This window comes from Crotalus tigris, unplaced genomic scaffold, assembly GCF_016545835.1.
Source record: "Crotalus tigris isolate CLP2741 ecotype Arizona unplaced genomic scaffold, ASM1654583v1 scf7180000017883.2314494, whole genome shotgun sequence".
NCBI classification, from domain to species: domain Eukaryota; kingdom Metazoa; phylum Chordata; class Lepidosauria; order Squamata; family Viperidae; genus Crotalus; species Crotalus tigris.
In genome coordinates, this window is record NW_024096700.1 from 2,054,671 (window position 1) to 2,078,809 (window position 24,139).

Genomic DNA, 24,139 nt, shown 5'->3' on the forward strand with positions numbered 1-24,139 from the left:
TTCATAACAAAATGTTTTTAAAAGGGGAATTGCAAACAGTTTGTACTACTTTATAACAACTATTTGTACTTACTATTTAGAATACATGGGCTAAACCTGGGAACTTCTCAACATCCTTTTTCAAAAGAAAGTAAGTTCTAGGGAATTTCTATATAATGAAATTATATTGGAATCTAAAAAACAAAGATGATATACGTAAATGTATTGCTTTTTAAGAAAATTATGTTGTTTCATTGTATCTGTAGACTGGATGTTTTCATCCCATAATGAGTGTTTTGTGGTCTTTTATTGCAATCATTTTTAAAACCAAGAAAAATTTAAAACTGTGCTTCAGAACAGTTAGCTTATTCACTAGATTATTAAAATGTGGTATATGTTAGGTTTTTTTGAAAGTACCCCTTTATGTTTGTATAAACATATTTTTGTTTTACTGGTTTTCTTTTTCATAGATAAGCATTTTGCTTCTTTTGCTTCATTCTTTTAAAAAGAATGGTGGAATAGAATTTTAAAACACTAAGCCGTTTTGGCCTTGCATAATATATATTGCCTCACAGCCATTTGGCATCAAACAAATTTAATATGTATAGAGAGAGTTTATATGCAGTATATGATACAGATACATAATGCCATAAGTTCACATATTTTCAATGTCCCATATAAAATATATGTTAATATACCCACAAAGTATACTCATAAGGTTTTTGGGGCTTGATCGATTATTTCATGTATTCATTTTTAACAATTATATACTGAACGTTCACAAAAGTTAGTTCTAGCCTGGCTTACAAAAGAGGTTAGTGTAGAGCTAATGTAATGAAAGTGATAGCTGGTTACTGTACTTTGTACATTACATCCAAAACTAGACAAATAAAGTCATTTTAATCCAAGCCTGTAATCAGTTACATTATTGGCATAATTTATACATAGTATATATATCATAATTTCTGGATGCAAAACAGTTTTGTTCTTAAGAATATTTCAAGATAGCAATCAGCATTTTCCCCAAGCAACAGCCACTTAATATTGTTTCAGAATTTCTATACAATGTACATAATTCCTGAACACCGTATATGCTGATTGTGTTGGATGAGTAATAGTTGTAATTCCAATCCATTTGGAGAAGGACAGGTTGAGGAAGTTTGATCTAAGCAAGCTATTATGAAGAACCTGACAATCCTTGTTCTAAGATGTTGATACAAGAATAAATCGAGGACATTATTATTTTATTAAATCTAGTTTGCATTTGCCTTAGTTTTGAGATTTAAAGCATGATGCATTATTGATCTCTATAAAAGAAGGGATTGAACTGTGTGTATATATTGACAATATTGACAAACGACTCCCTAACACAAAAAATGATACCAAACCCACACTCACAAAAACTACACAGGATGTCACCAACACACATCCACGCAAAAAGCAAACCCAAAGCCAAACCGATGATGAGGCACGACCACAAACCAGAAGCCAGACAACAGCTGCATCATTAGCCACTTTAAACCTCTCCAATCCATACATGAAGCAAACTGACACCCACCATGAAGATGAGGCATGACCACGAACGCGAAGCCAAAAAATAGCAAGGCAGCCCACCATCTTAAACCCCCCTGCAACTCAGACTAACAAAGCCACCACCCAAACAGAACACTCCCCCAGCCAATCAGAGCACAGCCAACCCCCCAGCCAATCAGCACAGCCAAGCCCCTAACCAATCAGAACATACCTCCACCCAATCAGAACACAGCCAAGCTCCCACCCAATCAGTTCATACCCCCCATTGGCAGTTAAAAGGAAGAAACAGCTAAGACCACACATTGCTCCTCGAAGCACGAAGCTGAAAACACCAGCCTGACGAATGGGACTTCGTCAAAACGTTGCCAAGACACTTCCAATTTTACACGGGAGAAAACCCAAATAACCAAAGACCTACATACAAACACCCGCGAAAACCTCAGAAAACAAATATCATTCATATATATATATTTATTGTTGTTGTTGATTGCGAAGTCATGTCCGACCCATCGCGACCCCATGGACAATGTTCCTCCAGGTCTTCCTGTCCTCTACCATCTTCTGGAGTCCATTTAAGTTCACACCTACTGCTTCAGTGACTCCATCCAGCCATCTCATTCTCTGTTGTCCCCTTCTTCTATTGCCCTCAATCTTTCCCAGCATTAGGCTCTTCTCCAGTGAATCCTTCCTTCTCATTAGGTGGCCAAAGTACTTGAGTTTCAACTTCAGGATCTGGCCTTCTAAAGAGCAGTCGGGGTTGATCTCTTCTAGGACTGACCGGTTTGAACGCCTTGCAGTCCAAGGGACTCGCAAGAGTCTTCTCCAGCACCATAGTTCAAAGGCCTCAATTCTTTGGCGCTCAGCCTTTCTTATGGTCCAACTTTCACAGCCATCCATTGCAACTGGGAAAACCATGGCCTGGACTATACGCACTTTTGTTGGCAGGGTGATGTCTCTGCTTTTTAGTATGCTGTCTAGATTTGCCATAGCTTTCCTCCCCAGGAGCAAGCGTCTTTTAATTTCTTGGCTGCAGTCCCCACCTGAGATGATCTTGGAGCCCAGAAAAATAAAATCTGTTACTACCTCCATTTCTTCCCTATCTATTTGCCAGGAATTGAGAGGGCCGGATGCCATGATTTTGGTTTTCTTAATGTTGAGTTTCAAGCCAACTTTTGCACTCTCCTTCTTCACCCGCATCAAGAGGCTCTTTAGTTCCTCTTCACTTTCTGCCATAAGCGTGGTATCATCTGCATATCTTAGATTGTTGATATTTCTCCCGGCAATCTTAATTCCAACTTTTGTTTCATCTAGCCCTGCCTTTCTCATGATGTGCTCTGCATATAAGTTAAATAGGCCTGGGGTTTATAAAACCTGACCCCTGGATGACTCTCTTTGTATTGTTTGTTTTGTTATGTTTTATGTGTTTTTATTTTATTTTTTATCCCAGAGTCCTTCGGGAGTGGGGCGGCTTATAAATTTTAAAAATAAAAATAAATAAAATAATAAATAGGCAGGGCAACAGTATACAGCCTTGTTGGACTCCTTTTCCAATTTTGAACCAATCAGTGGTTCCGTGTCCAGTTCTCACTGTTGCTTCTTGACCCGCATATAGGTTTCTCAAGAGACAAATAAGATGGTCTGGTATTCCCATCTCTTTAAGAACTTGCCACAATTTGTTGTGATCCACACAATCAAAGGCTTTAGCATAGTCAATGAAGCAGAAGTAGATGTTTTTCTGGAACTCCCTAGCTTTCTCCATGATCCAGTGTATGTTGGCAATTTGATCTCTAGTTCCTCTACCTCTTCGAAATCCTGCCTATACTTCTGGTAGTTCTCGATCCACATACTGCTGGAGTCTAGCTTGTAGGATTTTAAGCATAACTTTACTAGCATGTGAAATGAGTGCAATGGTGCGATAGTTTGAACATTCTTTGGCATTGCCTTTCTTTGGAATTGGAATGTAAACTGACCTTTTCCAATCCTGTGGCCACTGTTGAGTTTTCCAAATTTGCTGGCAAATTGAGTGTAGCACTTTTACTGCATTGTCTTTTAAGATTTTGAATAGCTCAGCTGGAATACTGTCACCTCCACTAGCTTTGTTGTTGCTCAGATTTTCTAAGGCCCATTTCACTTCACATTCTAGGATGTCTGGTTCGAGGTCAGTGACCATCTCATTGTGGTTATCTGGGATGTTAAGCTCATTCTTGTATAGTTTTTCTGTGTAGTTTTGCCATCTCTTCTTAATCTCTTCTGCCTCTGTTAGGTCCCTGCCATTTTGGTCCTTTATCATGCCCATCTTTGCATGAAACGTTCCCTTCATATCTCCAATTTTCTTGAAGAGATCTCTGGTCCTCCCTATTCTGTTGTTTTCTTCTATTTCTTTGCACTGTTCATTTAAGAAGGCATTCTTATCTCTTCTAGCTACTCTCTGGAATTCTGCATTCAATTGGGTGTATCTTTCTCTTTCTCCTTTGCCTTTCGCTTCCCTTCTTTCCTCAGCTATTTGCAAAGCTTCCTCAGACAGCCATTTTGCTTTCTTGCATTTCTTTTTCTTTGGGATGGTTTTAGTTGCTACCTTTGTACAATGTTGCGAACTTCCATCCATAGTTCTTCAGGCACTCTGTCTATCAGATCTAATTCCTTAAATCTATTTGTCACCTCTACTGTATATTCATTAGGAATATGATTTAGTTCATACCTGAGTGGCCTAGTGCTTTTCCCTACTTTTTTCAATTTAAGCCTAAATTTTGCAACGAGAAGCTCATGATCTGAGCCACAGTCAGCTCCTGGTCTTGTTTTTACTGACTGTATAGAGCTTCTCCATCTTTGGCTGCAGAGCACATAGTCAATCTGATTTCTATGTTGACCATCTGGTGATGTCCATGTGTAGAGCCGTCTCTTGGGTTGTTGGAAAAGAGTGTTTGTTATGACCATCGTATTCTCTTGACAAAATTCTATCAGCCTGTGCCCTGCTTCATTTTGTACTCCAAGGCCAAACTTGCCTGTTATTCCGGTTATCTTTTGGCTTCCTACCTTAGCATTCCAATCCCCCATGATGATAAGGACATCATTTTTTGGTGTTAATTCTATAAGGTGCTGTAGGGCTTCATAGAACCGGTCAATTTCATCCTCTTCAGCACCAGTGGTTGGGGCATAGATTTGGATTATTGTGATATTGAATGGTTTGCCTTGGATTCGAATTGAGATCATTCTGTCATTTTGGGGATTGTATCCCAGTATTGCTTTTCCTATTCTTTTATTGACTATGAAGGCTACTCCATTTCTTCTGAGGGATTCTTGCCCACAGTAGTATACCTGATGGTCATCTGAGTTAAATTCACCCATTCCTGTCCATTTTAGTTCGCTGATTCCTAAGATGTCGATGTTCAGTCTTGTCATCTCTTTTTTGACTACGTCTAGCTTGCCTTGATTCATGGATCTTACATTCCAGGTTCCTATGGAGAAAAAATCTTTACAGCATCGGATTTTCCTTTCACCACCAGATATATCCACAGCTGAGCGTCCTTTCGGCTTTGGCCCAGTCGCTTCATTCTTTCTAGCGCTACTAGTACTAGCCCTCTGCTCTTCCCCAGTAGCATATTGGACACCTTCCGACCTGAGGGGCTCATCTTCCAGCGTCATATCTTTTTGCCTTTTAGTACTGTCCATGGGGTTTTCATGGCAAAGATAACTGGAGTGGGTTGCCATTTCCTTCTCCAGTGGATCACATTTTGTATATATAAAACTATGTATATAGCAGGGGTCTTCAAACTTGGCCCTTTATGACTGGGAGTTGAAGTCCACAAGTCATAAAAGGGCCAAGTTTGAAGACCCCTGCTATATAGTATTCCTTAATAAACCAATTATATATTTAAAACAACTGTTCAATCCCTTCTTTTATAAAGGTGAATAATGCAGCATGATTTAAATCTCAATACTAAGGTAAATGCAAACTAGATTTATATATATATATATGATTTTTGTTTTGTATTCTGGGAGATTTGGTGAAAATGTTTTTCTTTAGATTGATTAGGCCTATCTTGTGAATTATATGTTTTGGTAAGGGGGTAAAAACTACAAATTGGTAGGATTTTTTCATCATATTTGGAGAGCAATTTCAGAGGGTTTTGGAGGCTGGAGAAAATGATTTGAGTGCTGCCTATGTTTGCTGATATAAATGAATGGTTATAGTATTATATAGGGCTATGCATCTGTGTATATGCGTGCAGTTTGTGTGTATCCACTCAGAAACACATATGGGCAGGATAACTTTAATCAAGGATTACCAAGTGATTCCAAAAAACTAGATCAAATAGTCATAACCACCAGAAGCAATAGACCTTTTTTAGAATGGTAAAAGCTGGTTATTTATTTCAGCCCCATAAGCCAGTCTCCCAAACGCACCGATGGCTTCTTAAGTCATAACATCTTTTCAAACACTTAACTCATTCAGCAGTTATGCTGGAGCCATTGTAAGATTAAAGAGTAAGAAGTGTTAAGTGAGGAAGAAGAATATATTTTGTTATATCTGTCACTGGTGGTGGAAAATATGACAGTGCATGCTTGTTATCAAAGGAAATGGCTTCGTTTTCTGAAGGCAAGCAGTGTGGTGCAAAGCCAAGTCAGATAAGCATGATCTACATTTATGGATGACTGGAGATCTCTTATGGACTTTTTGCATAAAAATGAAAAAAAAATGAACTTGTGGTTTATGGTTTAGATTATAGAAAGAAGAGTAATAAGATGTCCAGTAACTTCAGAGAGACAGGTTAAAATATATTTGTAATTATAACTGCTGTGAAGATTATTGAAAGTCAGTTTTTTTAATATCTTTTGTATTTTTCTTCAACTTTTTTCTTTTCTTGCACTTTTTGCTTCTTTTGTTTTTTTTTTCTATTTTCCTTATTTTGTATTAGAATAATTCTTATTCTGCTTCATCCATACATTCACAAACTCTTTCATGATATAAGCAAACACCTTTTATTTAGGATCTCCTAAGTATTCTAGTGTTTCCTCAAATCTAGTTATCTGGAAGCTGCATATTATGATTTCTATGCATCGTTATATGTAAGACATATAACTGACCTGGAAGCATTCTAACCATATTGAAAGATGAATTAAAGCTGTTAAAGGAAACTGTAAAGGTGTTTTAGGGTGCTAAAAAGACACATAGATACATAGCTATGTCCTGTAGAAACTCATTTAGACAGAATTGAAACTATATCAAAAGCCTTCGGAAGACAAAACCAGCTGTATCTCCAAGATTTAATTTTTTTTTTTAAAAAAAAAAATCTGGTCTTGAACAATAATAAAATGTTCGTTCATTCGTTGTGTGGAAACGGAACATCTTTTTCTTTCTCCTTGCTTTTTTCTCCTTTCATTTATTTATTTTATTTTAAAAATATTTTTACTATTAAGGTAATGAAATATAAAGAAAAAAGAATGTAGTTTTAAAGGATTTCAGCTCTGATTCACACATTAAGCCATATGCGATGCATATTCTTTGCTAGATAAAAACAATGAGATTTTTCTGCCGGCAAATCTTTTAACATATTTACTGTACTCAAGTGAACCTAAATAAGCCTTATTCTGTTGAATGGGCCTTAATGCATTTAGAATTTTGCCCTTGAAATATTTCAGTATAGGTGCACATAACCAGTATGGAAATTATACATTTTGTTTGAATAGAGGCTTTTCAAGTTTGCACTTTGTGTGGTTTTACTCCCTCCCCTACCCACCCCATCTACTCTTACCCTGAGTCTCATTTTTTGCTCACCATCACCCTCAAATCCTAGATCCGGCCCAGAAGAAGCATGCAGTCAAACAATATAGTTGATCTCTACAAGAGATTCCCCTTGAGTAATATTCAGAAGCTTCAGATAGAGCAGTGGTTCTCAACCTGTGGGTCGGGACCCCATTTGGGGTTGAACGACCATTTCACGGGGGTCGCCAAACAATGCAGTCCGCCATTTTTTTCCCCTTTTCCTTAGCTGTGCTACTCCCTTTTATTCTATTGGCTTTTGAAAGCCAATAGAATAGACTCTCTTGAATAGAGTCTAATTCTATTGGCTTTCAAAAGCCAATAGGAATTGTCCAGGCTGTCTCTGCCCTGCTGAGCCCGCCAAAAGTCCCATTCTGCAAATGATGCTGCAAGTTGTCTGCAGCGAAGGCGAGCTGTCTGGAAGTTTCCACCCCTTCCTGCTGAGCAACTACTAAAAATGTAAGAAAAAGAGGGCCAGCGGTGGGAGGTGGGAGGCCGGCGGGTGCAGGGAGGGTTGCTGGCACGTGTGGGGCCCGGCGGGTGCCTTACCTCCCTTGGGCTGGGCCAGCTGGTGGCCCAGCTGGTGGTCGGCCTGCGCCATCTCTGCCACTTGCCAGCTACACCTCAGCCGGTGCAGGGAAAGTCCTCGACTTATGACTGGTTGGGTAGTCCTCGACTTATGACCAGTTGGGTAGTCCGCGACTTACGACCGGTTGGGGGTCACGGCATTAAAAAGGTTGAGAACCACTGAGATAGAGCAAAATGTGGCAGCACAGGCAGTGATGGGTGCTAATTGCTTGGCACAAGTGACATCTCTATTCTGTAATCTGGATCATCTACCAGTATGCTTCCAGATGCAAACAAGGTGCTGATGGTTTACGTTCATGGCTTGTGACCACGTAACCTACAAGATTGCCTCTCCCTGATGATCTCTACCCATCTTGTTAGATCCAACAGCCAAAACATACTGCAGATCCCATCCACAAGAGAATGTCATCTAGCAGACCCAAGGGGAGGGCCTTTTCTGCCAAGGCACCCAGTCTTTGGCACATCAACCCCCATGAGATCAGCCTTGTCCCAGCCATGCTAAACTTCTGCAAAACATTGAAAACTTGGCTTTGCAATCAGACATGAGGCCCTGGTCCTGTTTCTTGGTCTTGCTTGGGTTAACTGAGTATTCTCAAATGCTGCATTATGTAATGCTATTTCTGTTGTTTTAAAATTTGGTTGTTCACTATGTTTTTATTCTATTTTTAATTGTTAGTCCCTCAGAGTCATTCTGGATGGACAGGCATATAAATTTATTTTAGGAAGATTTGAAGATCATATAGAAAAGATAAAAAATCCCATACAATATACTTGACTGCTGATGAGTGACAGAAAAATGGGCATGTTTCCTATCTTGCATTAGCAAACTTTGGCAATAGAATTAATATCAATTCATTAATTTGCCAACTGCTATATATGAACACCATGATCTGTGTGTATATAGCTGCAAATTACTGTGGAATGGCTATATGCTTGGACACTACTGTATTTGTATCAAAAGTTCTTAGGTGCTCTCTAAAAAATGTAAAAGATTTGCTTTCAGTTTCCATAATGAAATAAAATAGATTGCCTTTAAAGACAGCTCAGCATGGCGTAGTCTCTTGTTAAATAATGAGATCGGAGAATAACAGGAGCAGCTTGATCTCTTCCTTCCTTAAGGCATTCAGAAATGTCTAAAAATGGCCTTTGCTTAGTTAATAAAAACCACACCACAAATGAACAAAAAAGGCTTTGTAACATAAGAGATGGGAAGAGAAGGGAAACCACACCCTCTATTGGTAGGTCTCATAATAGTTTTGGTATTTCAAGGATTAATTATTTAAGTCAAACTCATCTGTTTATGATTTCACAGACATGTTCATGTTGTTTACTCAGCAAAAATAACAAACTGGGATGTCACTGTTATTTTTAAGGATTTTTTCTTTAAATTCCCAGTGTAATTTTCAACTCTACTATTCCTTGGAGTTCTCCCATTCAAGAAATCACCAAGCCATAGCCTTCTAGCTTCTCATTCCTCACAAGGTCATCCAAACATTGCCTCATTCAAGTAACTGACATGCAGCAATTTGTTTATTTATAATCAAATTTATACCCTACACATCTTACTGTCCAAGTGATTATGGACAGTTTACGGATACTTTATCAATGTTGCACCAAAATATTGTATGTTATTGAAGTTTCAATTGGCAATGTTTCCATAGATGTATTAGAAAATATCCAATATTTTTATTTAATGTTACAACATTTTGGGAAGTAAACAAAGCTATCCTATCACCACTACATAAATAAACTGCATTTACAACCCAATCCTATGCTTCCAATTAAATCTAATAGTTTTGTGGAGAGATTAAATAGAATATAGATGCATTACATTTTCTTTAGTGTCTCTGTTGTAACCAAACATTATGTTCTATTTTAGGATATGGCTTTTTGAAATCACTAAGATGAATTAGCAGCAAGTACCCTTTGGATTATCAATATATGTTTCAAACTTTATCTCATTTATGCTAAGAATATAACAAATAAAGTCTGATAAATGCACTGATTATATTTATGTTATATAAATATGAAAAATTAAGTAGGTACAAATCTGTTATATTTTGAATGGGGGGGCAACACAAATAATCCCATTTAAGCCATTGTGAGATATCTAATTGGAAAGCAGACACATTTATTAAACATAAATAAAAATCATAAAATGAGAACTCTATTCATGTTTCATTTTGCTTCCACCTCTCTAACCTAACATGATTTTTTTTCAGATTTGCATCTTCCAATTATTTCTTCTGCGTGCCCAGAATCAAAAATTACACCTCTTCATACACTCAAATCATACGATAAGAATGAAAGGATGACTTTGATTGAAACATTACATCAGCCAGTCAAGGCTGTTCACCAGTAAGATATGTTTATTTTCTTAACAAAACCTTCATGGCAGAATGATATTTACATTTTGTTCATTATGTTTGAATGTCTTGTGATATAAAAGTGGAGAAGCAATAGTCAACTTTTTATGTGTTAACCAAATACGTTCCTTTCATTTACCTCCATTTCACTGCTAGGTTCCAAAATTGTAGATTTGAGTGAATTGAGATTAAAACGACTAAATATTTGTAGGGAACAAATTGTGCAGTGAGGAATTAGGATAAACAAATAAACAAACCCTTTATTATACCTAATTATGCAACACTTTTAACAATTCTATTATTTATCAAAAAAAGAGTAGGAACCCTAGTTTTGTTGATATAATTGTCTAATTCTTGTCTTTGAATATGACTGTAAAAGAGCCATAGATTAAGAAAATAAACAAAAAATAGATGTATACATATCTCTATCACAATTGTATTCAAATTCAATAAGATTCAGTAGGCAAGCAAACTCTGCATATGTCTGGATACATATATAGAATATAAATGGCATGGAACAATTAATTTATTAGAATATTGGCAGAAAAGAACATTTTGTGCTAATTTACAGTATTTTCTAAAAGTTTGTAGAATTTATTTAAAATAAATATCAAATACCAATACTTCAGGTCTATGTTTATAGTGAATTATCATGAAATGAGATCACAAGAATGTGAGAAAGTAAGTCTGGTTGATGAGCCGGGTGGCATAGTGGTTAGAATACAGTGTTGCAGGCAAACTCTGCCAACTGCCAGGAGTTTGATTCTGACTGGCTCAAGGTTGATTCAGCCTTCCATCCTTCTGTGGTTGGTAAAATGAGGACCCAGGTTGTTGGGGGCAATATGCTGAGTCTGTAAAACATTTTGGAGCAGTATATACAGTAAGTCTAAGTGCTATTGCTATTGGTAAAGGAAGGCGAGTTTTGATATTTTAATGAGGCAGCAAGTTGTTATTTTTAATTGTTAAGTGGTATAACAGCTGGATGGGGAACAGAATGCCATTTTAGCTGTCCTTAAGGCAACAAAGCCTCTTGGCCCAGCACTAGTGACATCTTTGACTATATATCCACATAACCAACTAACTTTGAAAAGTAATTAATGAAGACATTTCATGAAAAAGGTTTCTTGTTTTCCTGCCTCTGACAATCAGTATAACCACACAAATATGGGAACTCTTTTGGAATTTTGTATAACATGACATCAAAATGTGTTTCAAACAAGCAAGAAAGAAAAATCCAGAATAATTCACCAAGTCCTACTTTACTTATTTATCATGTTTATACATGTTAGTACAATGCCCAAAGATTCTTGCTGGTTCATAAAGATAAAAAAATACACAATAAAATATACAAAATTATTCATATTTTGAGTAAACATAAAATGGAAAACTACATAAATAGAAGTCAGAAACAAGCTAGAGTCCCAAGTCAGTGAACAAAGCAGTCTGTCTCTTAGCTTGTCATGTAGTGATTGTGAACAAAGCAGTCTGTCTCTTAGCTTGTCATGTAGTGACTGTTGTTTCCATTTATATATGGAACCCATTTAAACCACCTTATTAGAAATGATCTCTCAGCCCTGAAGATGTTGGGGAGTTTTCCCAACGAAAGCTTGGCAACCTTTTAATATAGTAAAATACTTCAATTAAAGTATTTTTACTTTAAACTCTCCTGGTGAACGCGCTTTATTCAAATTGGAAGTGTCTTGATGACGTTTTGACGAAGTCTCATTCGGCATCGTCATATATATAGTTAGGATTGCACAGAAGAAACAACTTTCTAATATTATATTGTAATTTTCCAGACATCCAATTCCCATTAAAACAGAAAATAAGGAAGCCTTTAAAATTCAAGATTTTTCGATCATCATCAAAGTGTATGTGTTGGTGTCATCATTAACACCTTTACAGGCATTCATTCATTCAACTGGAATTGTCTGGGATCTACCTAAGAAGAAGCATTTTTCAGTCAAGGTAAAATTATGTTTTTTTCTTCAGCTCAAAATGGATAGAACACATTCAGCTCTTTTTGTTTGTTTGTTTGTTTTGCTTTTATTTCCAATTAAGATGTTTTCATTCGGGATAAGGGTGATCTCTATAAGGCTGAATTTACAGTGGGTAACTGTATGATCTCAGGAAAAGATGCAGTTGCAGTTCTATGGATGAGAATCCTCCAGGGGAAAACAACTCAAGAGGCTTGGGAAATTTTGAAAAGTGAGATAATAAAGGCCCAGCACAATACCAACAAAAAGGAAAAATAACAGCTCTCAAAAGAAACCAGCATGGCTGCATAAAGAACTCTCTGATCAATTGAAAGATAAAAAGGACAAGTATAGAAAGTGGAAAGAGAGACACATAGCTAAGTCAGAATATCAGCAAATAGCCCGAGCCTGCAAAGACCAAGTGAGGAAAGCTAAGGCTCAAAATGAACTAAGGCTTGCAACCAAAGTCAAAAATAACAAAAAAAGCTTCTTTCAACATGTAAAAAAACAAAAAAAGTGAAGGAAATGATTGGTCCATTAGTAGGTGAACGTGGCAAGAAGGTGACAAGCAACAGGGAGAAAGCAGAACTATTTAACTCGTTTTTCGTATCTGTCTTTACACAAAGGGAAAAAAACAGACCAACCTATCAAAAATAGTTCCATAAAAAACAAAATAGAAATACAAGTTAAGATAGGGAAGAAAATGGTAAGTAAATACCTGTCCAGCCTGGATGAGTTCAAATCACCAAGACCAGATGGATTACAACCCAAGGATCTTAAGGAACTGGCAGGTGTGATCTCAGAACCACTGAACTATATTTTTCAAAGATCCTGGAGCACTGGGGAACTACCAGAGGACTGGAAAAGAACTGATGTAGTTCCCATCTTCAAAAAAGGAAAAAAAAAGGACCCAGGAAATTACAGACCTATCAGCCTGACCTCAATACCTGGGAAGATTCTGGAAAAGATAATCAAACAACGAATCAGCAAACACCTATAGGCAAACAAAGTCATTACTAAAAGCCAACATAGATTTGTTAAAAACAGATCATGCCAGACAAATTTTATTGCATTCTTTGACCAAGTGATAAAATTAGTGGACCAGAGGAATGCTGTGGATATAATTTACTTGGACTTCAGTAAGGCATTTGACAAAGTAGACCACAACCTACTACTTAATAAGATAGAAAAATGCGGGTTAGACAGCATCACCGTCAGATGGAGCCGTAGCTGGCTGACCGGCCGTACTCAGCATGTGGTCCTCAATGGAACCGCATCTACATGGAGGGAAGTGTGTAGTGGGGTGCCCCAGGGCTCTGTTCTGGGCCCAGTGTTCTTCAACATCTTCATCGATGATCTGGACGAGGGGATAGATGGGGAACTCATCAAATTTGCAGACGACACCAAGCTGGCAGGAATAGCCAACACTCCAGAAGACAGGCTTAGGATACAGGAGGATCTGGACAGACTTGAACACTGGGCGCTATCTAACAAAATGAAATTCAATGGTGAAAAAAGTAAGGTTATACATTTAGGCAAGAAAAACCAAATGTACAGGTATAGTATAGGGGGTACCTTGCTCAATAATAGTAACTGTGAGAGGGACCTTGGAGTCCTAGTGGACAATCATTTAAATATGAGCCAGCAGTGTGCTGCAGCTGCCAAAAAAGCCAACACAGTGCTAGGCTGCATTAACAGAGAGATAGAATCAAGATCACGTGAAGTATTAATACCACTCTTCAATGCCTTGGTAAGGCCACACTTGGAATACTGCATCCAGTTTTGGTCACCACGATGTTAAAAAGATGTTGAGACTCTAGAAAGAGTACAGAGAAGAGCAACAAAGATGATTAGGGGACTGGAGGCTAAAACATATAAGGAACGGTTGCTGGAATTGGGTATCTCTAGTTTAACAAAGAGAAGGACGAGGGGGGACATGATAGCAGTGTTCCAATATCTCAGGGGCTGCCACAAAGAAGAGGGAGTCAAGCTATTTTCCAAGGCGCCTGAAGGCAGGACAAGAAGCAACGGGTGGAAACTAAGCAAGGAGAGAAGCAACCTAGAACTAAGGAGAAACTGCCTGACAGTTAGAACAATTAACCAGTGGAACAACCTGCCTCCAGAAGCGGTGAATGCTCCAACACTGGAAGTTTTTAAGAAGAAACTGGACAGCCATTTGTCAGAAATGGTATAGGGTTTCCTGCCTCAGCAGGGGGTTGGACTAGATGACCTCCAAGGTCCCTTCCAACTTTATCATCATCATCATCATCATTATTAAGCAGTGTTTCTCAAACTTGGCAATTTTAAGATGTGTGGACTTCAACTTCCAGAATTCCCCAGCCAGCTATGCTTGCTGAGGAACTCTGAGAGTCAAAGTTCACACATTTTAAAGTTGCCAAGTTTGACAAACACTGCTCTTAAGAGTTATACCCAGGTACTACTGAATGAATGCCCCTGTGCATTCCAAAGCATGTTCGCATCTTTGAGGCTAGTATGCTGCTCAATCCAAATATTAGGCGCTTTGCAAACAAGCATTAATTGCTCCTGAAAGGTATCTTGAAAGCTTGGTACTTCATTCTCTGGAAGGAGGAAACTGCAATGGATGGAAAGAGTTACAGGGCTATAAGATAGCACAGGAAGGAAATTGCAAGGGTTGAAGAGAAAATTACAAACACCAGCTGGGAAGGAAAAGATCAGATGGGTTACTGTTGAACTGGGGGATAAAGCTTCAAAAGCAACTTAAAGTTTGTCAGTGATTTGCAAGCTATAGCATTTTAAGAGCAGATTAAGAAAACTGATTTAAGGGAAAGAAACACTCTTTCCCTGATTTTATTGAATGAGAGTAGCTATCTTCAAAATGAAACATGGACTTCAGGGATTATGCAAAAGAAAGCAAGCTGATTTTTCCTATTAAAATAAAGTTTAAAATATTATTGTTTTAGTAGTGTTTATTTCAATGAAATATGTAACAGTTGTATGGTTCTATCACTACTTCAAAGCCTGCAACAGTAATTAACAAACTTTAGATACTCACAAAGCTTCCTAGGTGAGAAAAGGAATTAGATTATAGAATCATGGGATTCTAATATATTTATACTTTACCTCTTATTTTATCAGTAAGTCTGCAGGTCTTCCTAACACTTTTTTCTACCTTTTGATTAATTTAAAAAGGGCTTGGATAGTCATTTATGAGGTACAAAATATCCACTGTTCTTATTCTGTAATGTTTTGAAAATGTTCATTTATATTGTCAAGGTACTTGATATATAGATTAAAAGGCAAATATTAAGTTGGTGGCATACTTATTTATTGCACAGCTCTAACCTCAGTAAAACTTTGTCAGTATCATAGATTTCAGGGACAAAAGCACAAAATAGCACTAGAACAAAATGTATAAATGAGGATATCTATGGAGATTCTCAATCATCCAGGTCATGGTTGTCCTAAATAGGCTTTTCAAAAGGCAACTGGAGTTGCTTGGTTTTTTTTTTCTTTAAAAACATTTTGCTTCTCATCCAAAAAGCTTCAGAACTGAAGAAGCTCCTTGGGTGAGAAGCAAAACACGTTCAAGGAAAAAACCAAGAAAGTCCAGTTGCCTTTTGAAAAACACCTTTGCAATATAAATGAGGATCTTGGCCACAATGTCCATGGAACCATCACCATAATCCCCTAATCAGATACTGATAGTGTGGGGGAACCTATTTTTATTCCTGGTTGTGTTAAGAGAGTGCTCAGCGGTTATGTTATTCATGAATGTGAGTTGGACAGTCACATAACTTTATTTTAGGAGGCTTTGGAGATCATAATGGAGAAGATAAAAAATCCCATATGAAATACTTGACTACTGATGAGTGACAGAAAAATGGGCATGTCTCTTATCTTGCATTAGCAAACTTTATCATCTCTTGGACAGATGCACAGCTTTGGCAGTAGAATTAATATTAATTCATTACTTTGCCAACTATTGTATATGCACAGCATGATCTGTCTGAATATGGTTGGCAAATTATTGTGGAATGGCTGTATACTTGGACATTATTTTTTATCAAAAATTCTTAGTAAAAATAATAAAAAGTTTGCTTTTAGTTTCCATAATGAAATAAGTTGTCTTTAAAGACAACTCAGCATCTCATATTAGATAATGAGATCTGGGAATAAAAGAAGCAGCTTGATCTCTTCCTTTTTAAGACATTCAGAAATGTCTAAAATTGGCCTTTGTTTAATTAATTAAAATTTAGTTAATAATTAAAACAAACATATGCAAATCACATAGGCCTCCTAGACATCTCTCTCTGCCACAACATATACCGTGCAAAATGATTCTGTGCTGAGTCAAATGCATTAGTCCAATGGACACATCATTCCTTGTATTGCAGGTCCCCAGAATTCTTGAACAAGGGCTAAAATTGCCATAAGTTCACCCTAAGCCAGGAAATAATCAGATGCTTATCAGCCTGGCTTGACATTAAGGAGTGCAATTTATTTCCTGGCTAGGACAATCATTTCATAAACATGACCATTAAATAATTACATCTGCTGGGACTTTACTTTCAGTCAAGAGAATTGTAAACAGTAGAAGGCTATAATACAACATTAAATGTAAGGTATAAAAAATTGATACGTATCCTGCTAGTATTTGGATTAGTATTTGGAGTCAAGCTATTCTCTAAAGCACCTGAGGGCAGGACAAGAAGCAATGGATAGAATAGAATAGAATAGAATAGAATAGAATAGAATAGAATAGAATAGAATAGAATAGAATAGAATAGAATAGAATAGAAGCTGGAAGGGACTTGGAGGTCTTCTAGTCCAGTCCCCTTCTCAAGCAGGAGAACCTATACCATTTCAGTCAAGTGACTGTCTAGCCATTTCTTAAAAACTTCCAGTGATGGAGTGGCCAAGATTTCTGATGGCAAGCTGTTCCACTGGTTAATTGTCCTCACTGTCAGGAAGTTTCTCCTTAATTCCAGGCTTTTTCTATCTTTGGTCAGTTTCCAACCATTGTTTCTTGTCCTGCTCTCTCATGCCTTCTAGAGTAATTTGACCCCCTCTTCTTTGTGGCAGCCTCTCAAATACTGGAATACTGCCATCATGTCACCCCTGTTTCTTCTTTTCTTTAGACTAGCTAAACCCAAGTCTTGCAGCCGTTCTTCATATGTTTTAGTCTTCAGGTCTTTGATCATTTTAGTTGCTCTTCTCTGAACTTTTTCCAAGGTCTCAACATCTTTTTTTAGTATGGTGACAAAAATTGGTTGCAGTATTCCAGGTGTGGTCTCCCTAGGACAGTGATGGTGAACCTTTTAGAGCAGTGGTTCTCAATCTTTTTAATGCTGCGACCCCCAACCGGTCGTAAGTTGAGGACTAAACAACCGGTCGTAAGTCAAGGACTAAACTGGTCGTAAGTCGAGGATTATCCAACCGGTCGTAAGTTGAGGACTTTTCCTGCCCGGGAGCGCCGCACATGTGTGGTGCCACCCCCTGCGCCGGCTGAGGCGTAGCTGGCAAGCGGCAGAGACAGAGCAGGCCGACCACTGGCTGGGCCACCAGCTGGCCCAGCCCAAGGGAGGTAAGGCACCCGCCGGGCCCCACGTGCACCAGCAACCCTCCCTGCGCCTGCTGGCCTCCCACCTCCCACCCCTAGCTCTCTTTTACTTACATTTTTAGTAGTTGATGAGCAGGGAGGGGTGGAAACTTCCAGACAGCTCGCATTCGCTGCAGACAACTTGCAGCACCGTTTGCAGACTGGGGCTTTTGGCGGGCTCAGCAGGGCAGAGACAGCCTGGACAATTCCTATTGGCTTTTGAAAGCCAATAGAATAAAAGGGAGTAGCACAGCTAAGGAAAAGGGGAAAAATGGCAGACTGCGTTGTTTGGCGACCCCCGTGAAATGGTCGTTCAACCCCAAATGGGGTCCCGACCCACAGGTTGAGAACAGCTGTTCTCCATCAGGATGGATGTAGACTCCTCTGATTGGGTAATTTAATCCCACCTGCTCAGACTAAGACAAAAAAACTCTGCCACGCCTCCTTCTGGGTGTGACTTCCCAGTTTTTGTCTTAGTCTCGTGCTCAGCAAGACGCTTTTCAGAAGGCTCCTAGCTAAGTTTGATTCTTTCCTTTTTTCTTTTAGGCTATTCAAATTAAAATTGGATACTTTAAATTCAAATTGATTAACAATTAGATTAATTCGGCTTTCACTTCCAAATTAAGAGGATTGCGTTGGGGGGGATAGGGACTCTGTCCTCCCTCCCCTGCAGCCCTTTGGGCTTTGAAAAGGAGGCTGCAGGCTTCGTTCGTTAGGGAGCTCCCGTTCCGACGATCTGTAGCCTCTTTGCGATTCCGCCAATTCAGCTGGGTAGCGGAGGTCGGCTTTTCAACTCGGAGACCTCCTGAGTGATTTACTTGCCTCGAGGCCTTGAGGGAGAATTCCTGACTGCAGCTTTATCTGGATCGCAGCAGGGGCTGCGCTTCTAATCGCAAGTGCTTGGGGACTGGGGGAGGAATCCCAAATCAGCCTTGTATTCCCCTGCTGTGTAATTGATTCTCCTGTTTAAAATACGACAGGGTTTTGCTTCTCCAGGCCTTAAGGCCTGGCGGCCGCCATTTTGACCACATGGTCTAGCGCGGCTGCTTCTAGAGGTCCCACGTGGCGGACGCCATTTTGGAGGCCTAATTGAAATTTTTGCATAATCATTGGCAGTTATTTCTGCATTATTGCGGACGCATAGTTGTTGCCTGTGTCACTTGGTCTGTGAGCAGACCTGTTCAGGGGGGAAGATATTTTTGTATCCACAGGAGTTGTGGTCAAACTTGAGGGGGCTACTCCAGGTGTGGGCCTTGGCTGCATTTGAGCAGACCAAGGTGTTATTAACTGGTCCTAAGGCCTAGAAGAGAAGAGCGAAGAGATTCTTTTATTGTCCACCTGTTTCTCAGTTTAGCCCGTGACCTTTTGTCACAAGGCCTGTACAGACAGCATTAGAACACTGTCTGGCTGTTCTTGCCATTGCCTTCTGTTCAGAGCGAGGATCGGTTTTCCATCTCTGACTGTGATCTGCGTGTTGGGTTCCTCCCCCCATTTCTAGGTACTACTGTCCAGGAATACCTAGACAGCAATGGCAGACAGCTCCTCGCCCCAGGCTTCTCAATCTAGTGTCCCCCCCGCTCAAGCAAAGCGCAGATCTGAAGAATTGGACATGGGGGGGAAGAAAAAAGCTAAAACCAAACATCTGTCTTCCAAAGATACTTCCAAATCAGCCGGGCGAGAGGCCACAAGGAGACACTTAGCATTGGAGAGAGAATTCTCCAAGGCACAAAGGCTCAGATCCAGTGGGACTGAAACGGTTTCCCCCGCCCCACTGGATACTCCTTTGATAGAACCTCAATTTGAATCATCTCAGGATGCCCCAAGACCTTGGTCTCCTCGGGGGGAAACCGAGCAGGTAGGTCCTCCTCGCTCCTCTCCTTCATCAGCACACCAACCACCTGAGACCAGGTGTGCCTCAACGGAGGTTGGGGTCAGTTCCAGGGACCAAGGGGAAATGTGGTCCCAGGCTCAATTCCAGGCCTTCATGCACCAAGCATTCAGGCAGTTTATGTCATCAACTGAGAGTAGCCAGGTGCAGTCCCATCCTACTCCTCCCGCATCTATTCCCCCACCTCTGGTGGAGCGTGATACTATACCTAGCTCTGCTGTTTCGGAGACATCCTCACAATTAGGGGAGGAGGGATCAGTGGAACTGGGAGTTGCAGACACTCCCTTGTCTGAGGAGGAGGATCCAGCTCCTGAACAGGTGACCTCTTCCGGGCTTTTCGATCCGGCCATTTTTCAGTCACTCCTCGTAAGGGCTATTGACACGGTAAAACTTACCTCAGCCCAGGAGGAGACTCCTTCTTCCTCATCCAACCGGGAAGCCAACCCTCTGTTTGCAGAAAAGGTCAAGGAGGAACTGCAGATTCCATGCCCACTAGTCTTCAGGTCTACGGTGGAAAAGCAGTGGGCATCCCTTGCTACCACTCCTTCACAGAGCAGTTTAGACAAGAAACTTTACAATGTCTCTTCTTCTTTCGCTTCTCTTCTAGAAGTCCCATCTGTAGACGCTCCGCTGACCTCTCTGTTCTCCAATACCGCCGTCCCGGGGGACATGGCTGAATTCTTGAAGGCAGAGGACAAAAAGTTCGAGTTCTCTTTTCGTAGAGCTCACCAATCTTCGGCTTGGGCCATAAGGGCGGCAACCTCATCCTCCTTCTTTGCACGCTCGGCAATTATGTGGTTGCAGGAACTCCAGACGCTCATTCCGCCGGATCAGGTCAGAGCGCACCAAACAATAGGGAAAATAGTGGCAGCATCCGAATACATTGCGGATGCATCCTTACACTCGGCTAGATGTTCAGCCAGATCCATTGCAGCCTCAGTGGCGTCACGTAGGCTGCTCTGGTTGAAGCAATGGCGCACGGATTTAAAGGCAAAGTGGCGCTTAGCAACATCTAGGTACAGTGGCACCCACCTTTTTGGTCCGGTCCTAGAGCCTCATATCATTGAGGGCAAGGACAAGCGCAAGGCGCTGGCCCATCCCTCTAAAAAACCAGATAGATGGCCCCAACAGGACTTCCGTAGGCCATCATTCCGTCCCAGCGGTTCCTGGGATTGGAGACAGCCATTTCGGGCAGGGCAGTCCTGGGATTGGCCCAGAGGCTCGCGATCCTATTCTTTCAGACAGGATCGGCAACAGGACCGCCAGAGTAGTGCAGCCAGGGGTCAGTTCCAGACCAAGCGTCCCTTCAGGGGATCAGGCAGTCGTCCTTACAGGCGGTCCAAGTGACGCCAAGGAGGACTACCCCATTGGGGGTCGACTGGCACTGTTTTACGACGTTTGGGAAAACACAACCACAGACGCCTGGGTCAGAGAGACCATAAGACAGGGTCTCTCCCTAGAGTTTCGATCTTCTCCCCCAGATCGTTTTATACAGTGCCCGGTTTCAAACAATACATCAAAAACACAACTAATCACAACAGCCATCGCTCATTTATTAGAGATCAGAGCCATAGAAAGGGTTCCTCAGGAACAGATCGGGGAAGGGTTCTACTCCATCCTGTTTGTAGTTCCCAAAGCCTCAGGCGGTTGGAGGGCGATACTGGACCTAAAGGGTCTAAATTACTTCCTCATTTACAGGAGGTTCAAGATGCAGACCCTAAAGTCCATCTTGGCAAGTATCAGGAAGGGGGATTTCCTTTCCTCCATCGACCTGACAGAGGCTTACTTACACATTCCGATCATCCAGGAACACCGCAGGTTCCTGCGGTTCTGTTACGCACACAAACACTACCAGTACCGGGCTCTTCCCTTCGGCCTATCCTCGGCCCCGAGGGTCTTCACAAAAATCTTGGCCGTGCTGGCGGCTCATCTAAGGATGATACCCGTACGGGTACAGTGCTACCTGGACGACATACTGATACAGTCCAAATCTTTCCAATCAGGGCAGTCGGACCTGGCAATCACTATTCAAACACTTCAGGATCACGGGTTCTCCGTGAATTTCAAAAAGAGTCACATCACACCCACAAGACGTCTGCTCCATCTAGGAGCTCTGATAGATTCCAGCCTATGCAAGGTATATCTCTCCCAGGAGCGACAAGTCAGCATCCGGAAGCTGACACTGCAGATCCGAGGGGAAAAAAGAGTACCCCTGGTACAATTATCCCAACTCCTGGGGAAGATGGTCTCTTGCCTGGGCATCGTTCCTTGGGCTAGACTGCACTCCAGGAACCTCCAGTGGTTCCTTCTTCCTTTTCAGAAACGCAACATCAGCGCCTCCAACAGGAAGGTCAGGGTTCCCCATCACACTCTGTCCTCCCTCCTATGGTGGACCTCGTCCGCCTTGTCCAAGGGCACTCTGTTCAAGGAACCCACCAGGATCACCCTCACCACAGACGCCAGTCTGTTCGGTTGGGGCGGTCATATTCTGAACCACTTAGCCCAGGGTCAGTGGTCCAGTTCAGACCTGGCTCACAATATAAATTGGCTGGAGCTCAGGGCCATCCACCTGGCTCTCCAAAGATTCTCCCACCTTGTATCAGGGAAACACGTATTAATTCTGACAGACAACATTGCGGCCAAAGCTCACGTAAACAAACAAGGGGGCACCCACTCTTGGACACTCATGCAGGAAGCCCAGGCCATAGGGCTGTGGGCAGAGTCCAACCTGAGGTCCATCAGGGCAGAGCACATATCGGGGGAGGCGAATCAACAGGCAGACTCCCTGAGAAGGATCACAGTGGATCACTCAGAGTGGAAGCTAGACTCAATCCTATTCCAGGAAATATCACGCAGGTTCAGACAGCCCATCCTAGATCTCTTTGCCTGTCCGATCAATGCACAGCTCCCCAGATTTTTTACCAGGTTTCCGGCAAGGGGGGCGGAGGGAACGGACGCCCTCCGGAGCAGATGGCCGGAGGGCGTACTTTATGCATTCCCTCCTCTTCCACTAATACAAGTGACCATTCGCAAGCTCATCCAGGAACAGGCAGAGCTAATCTTAGTGGCTCCATTTTGGCCAAGACGCCCGTGGTTTGCCGACCTGGTGGACCTGTCAATTTCACCTCCATGGAAGATTCCCCCGGACCGAGTAGCTCTCAGCCAGGGGAACCTCCAACATCCGGATCCACAGTGGCTCCAATTAGCCGCTTGGCACTTGAGCGGGAGAGTCTGACCAAACAGTCTTTCTCCTCTGGGGTTATTTCCGTCATCCAGGCCTCGAGGCGTCCCTCGACCAACAGAATCTATGACGCCACTTGGAGAAGTTTTTGCTCTTGGTGTACCAAAAAGCGGCTTTCACCGCTTGCTGTCTCCATCCCAGACATATTAGATTACTTACTTGAGGGGTTAACTAGAGGTCTGTCAACCAGCACCATACGTAGGCAGATAGCAGCCTTGTCGACAGTTCTCACCTGTGACAACCAGGTTTCCCTGTCCCAACACCCAGCAGTCAGTGCCTTTCTCAAGGGTGCGGCCAATGTAGGGCCCCCCACGGTTCATCGTTATCCATCCTGGGACCTCTCTAAGGTGTTACAGGCTTTAACGTCTTCTCCATTTGAACCTCTGAAAGTTTGCTCCCTTCACTTCCTTACATTGAAGGTAGCCTTCCTAGTGGCCATCACGTCGGCCAGGAGGATTTCAGAATTGGCGGCCCTGTCGGTCAGGGAGGACTTGTGCATGTTCCATGAGGATAGAGTGGTCTTCAGGTTGGATCCTGCATTTGTTCCAAAGATCAATACAGGGTTTCACCGCTTGCAGGAACTAGTCCTTCCTAACTTCTGTCCTAACCCTTCCCATCATCTGGAGAGACGGTGGCATATGTTGGATGTGCGCAGGGCTCTGCGCCATTACATTAAACGAACCTCGACCTTCAGGAAGTCCGAGGCATTATTCGTGTCCTTTCAACCCTCAACTATGGGTCGGAAGGTCTCTTCTTCCACCATTGGTCGGTGGATAAGGATGTGTATTTCCAGGGCTTATATTTCCCAGTCCCTTCCGGTACCTTCACATATTACTGCTCACTCTACACGTAGTGCTGCTGTCTCAGCGGCTTGGTCTACCCAGGCATCACTCGAGGAGATTTGCAGGGCTGCGACATGGTCCTCTCCTTCCTCATTCATAAAACATTATAGGATAGATCAATTTGCAGCAGCTGAGGCTGCTTTCGGTAGGAGAGTCCTACAGCAAATAGTGGGTTCTCAGGGGTCACAAGCCTAGACTCCCTCCCTATAGGGACATGAGCAGCTTTGGTATGTCCCAATCAGTGGAGTCTACATCCATCCTGATGGAGAAAAGAGCGTTGTCTTACCTGAACGCTTTTTCTCAGCAGGATGGTGTAGACTCCACACCCACCCTGTTAGTGTTAGTCTAGGCCTGTGTCTTCCTTTTTTGTTTGGAGCCTTGCGT

General features: G+C 41.5%; 1 protein-coding gene across 1 annotated transcript in view; it reads left to right on the forward strand.

Moving 5' to 3' along the window:
* The window catches only part of CPED1 (cadherin like and PC-esterase domain containing 1), a 131,418-nt gene that overhangs the window by 38,197 nt on the left and 69,082 nt on the right, over positions 1-24,139 (forward strand). Inside the window, exons 6-7 of the mRNA XM_039343979.1 lie at positions 10,084-10,219; positions 12,027-12,195. Coding sequence (XP_039199913.1) covers positions 10,084-10,219; positions 12,027-12,195 — 305 coding nt within the window. The remainder of the gene's footprint in view (positions 1-10,083; positions 10,220-12,026; positions 12,196-24,139) is intronic.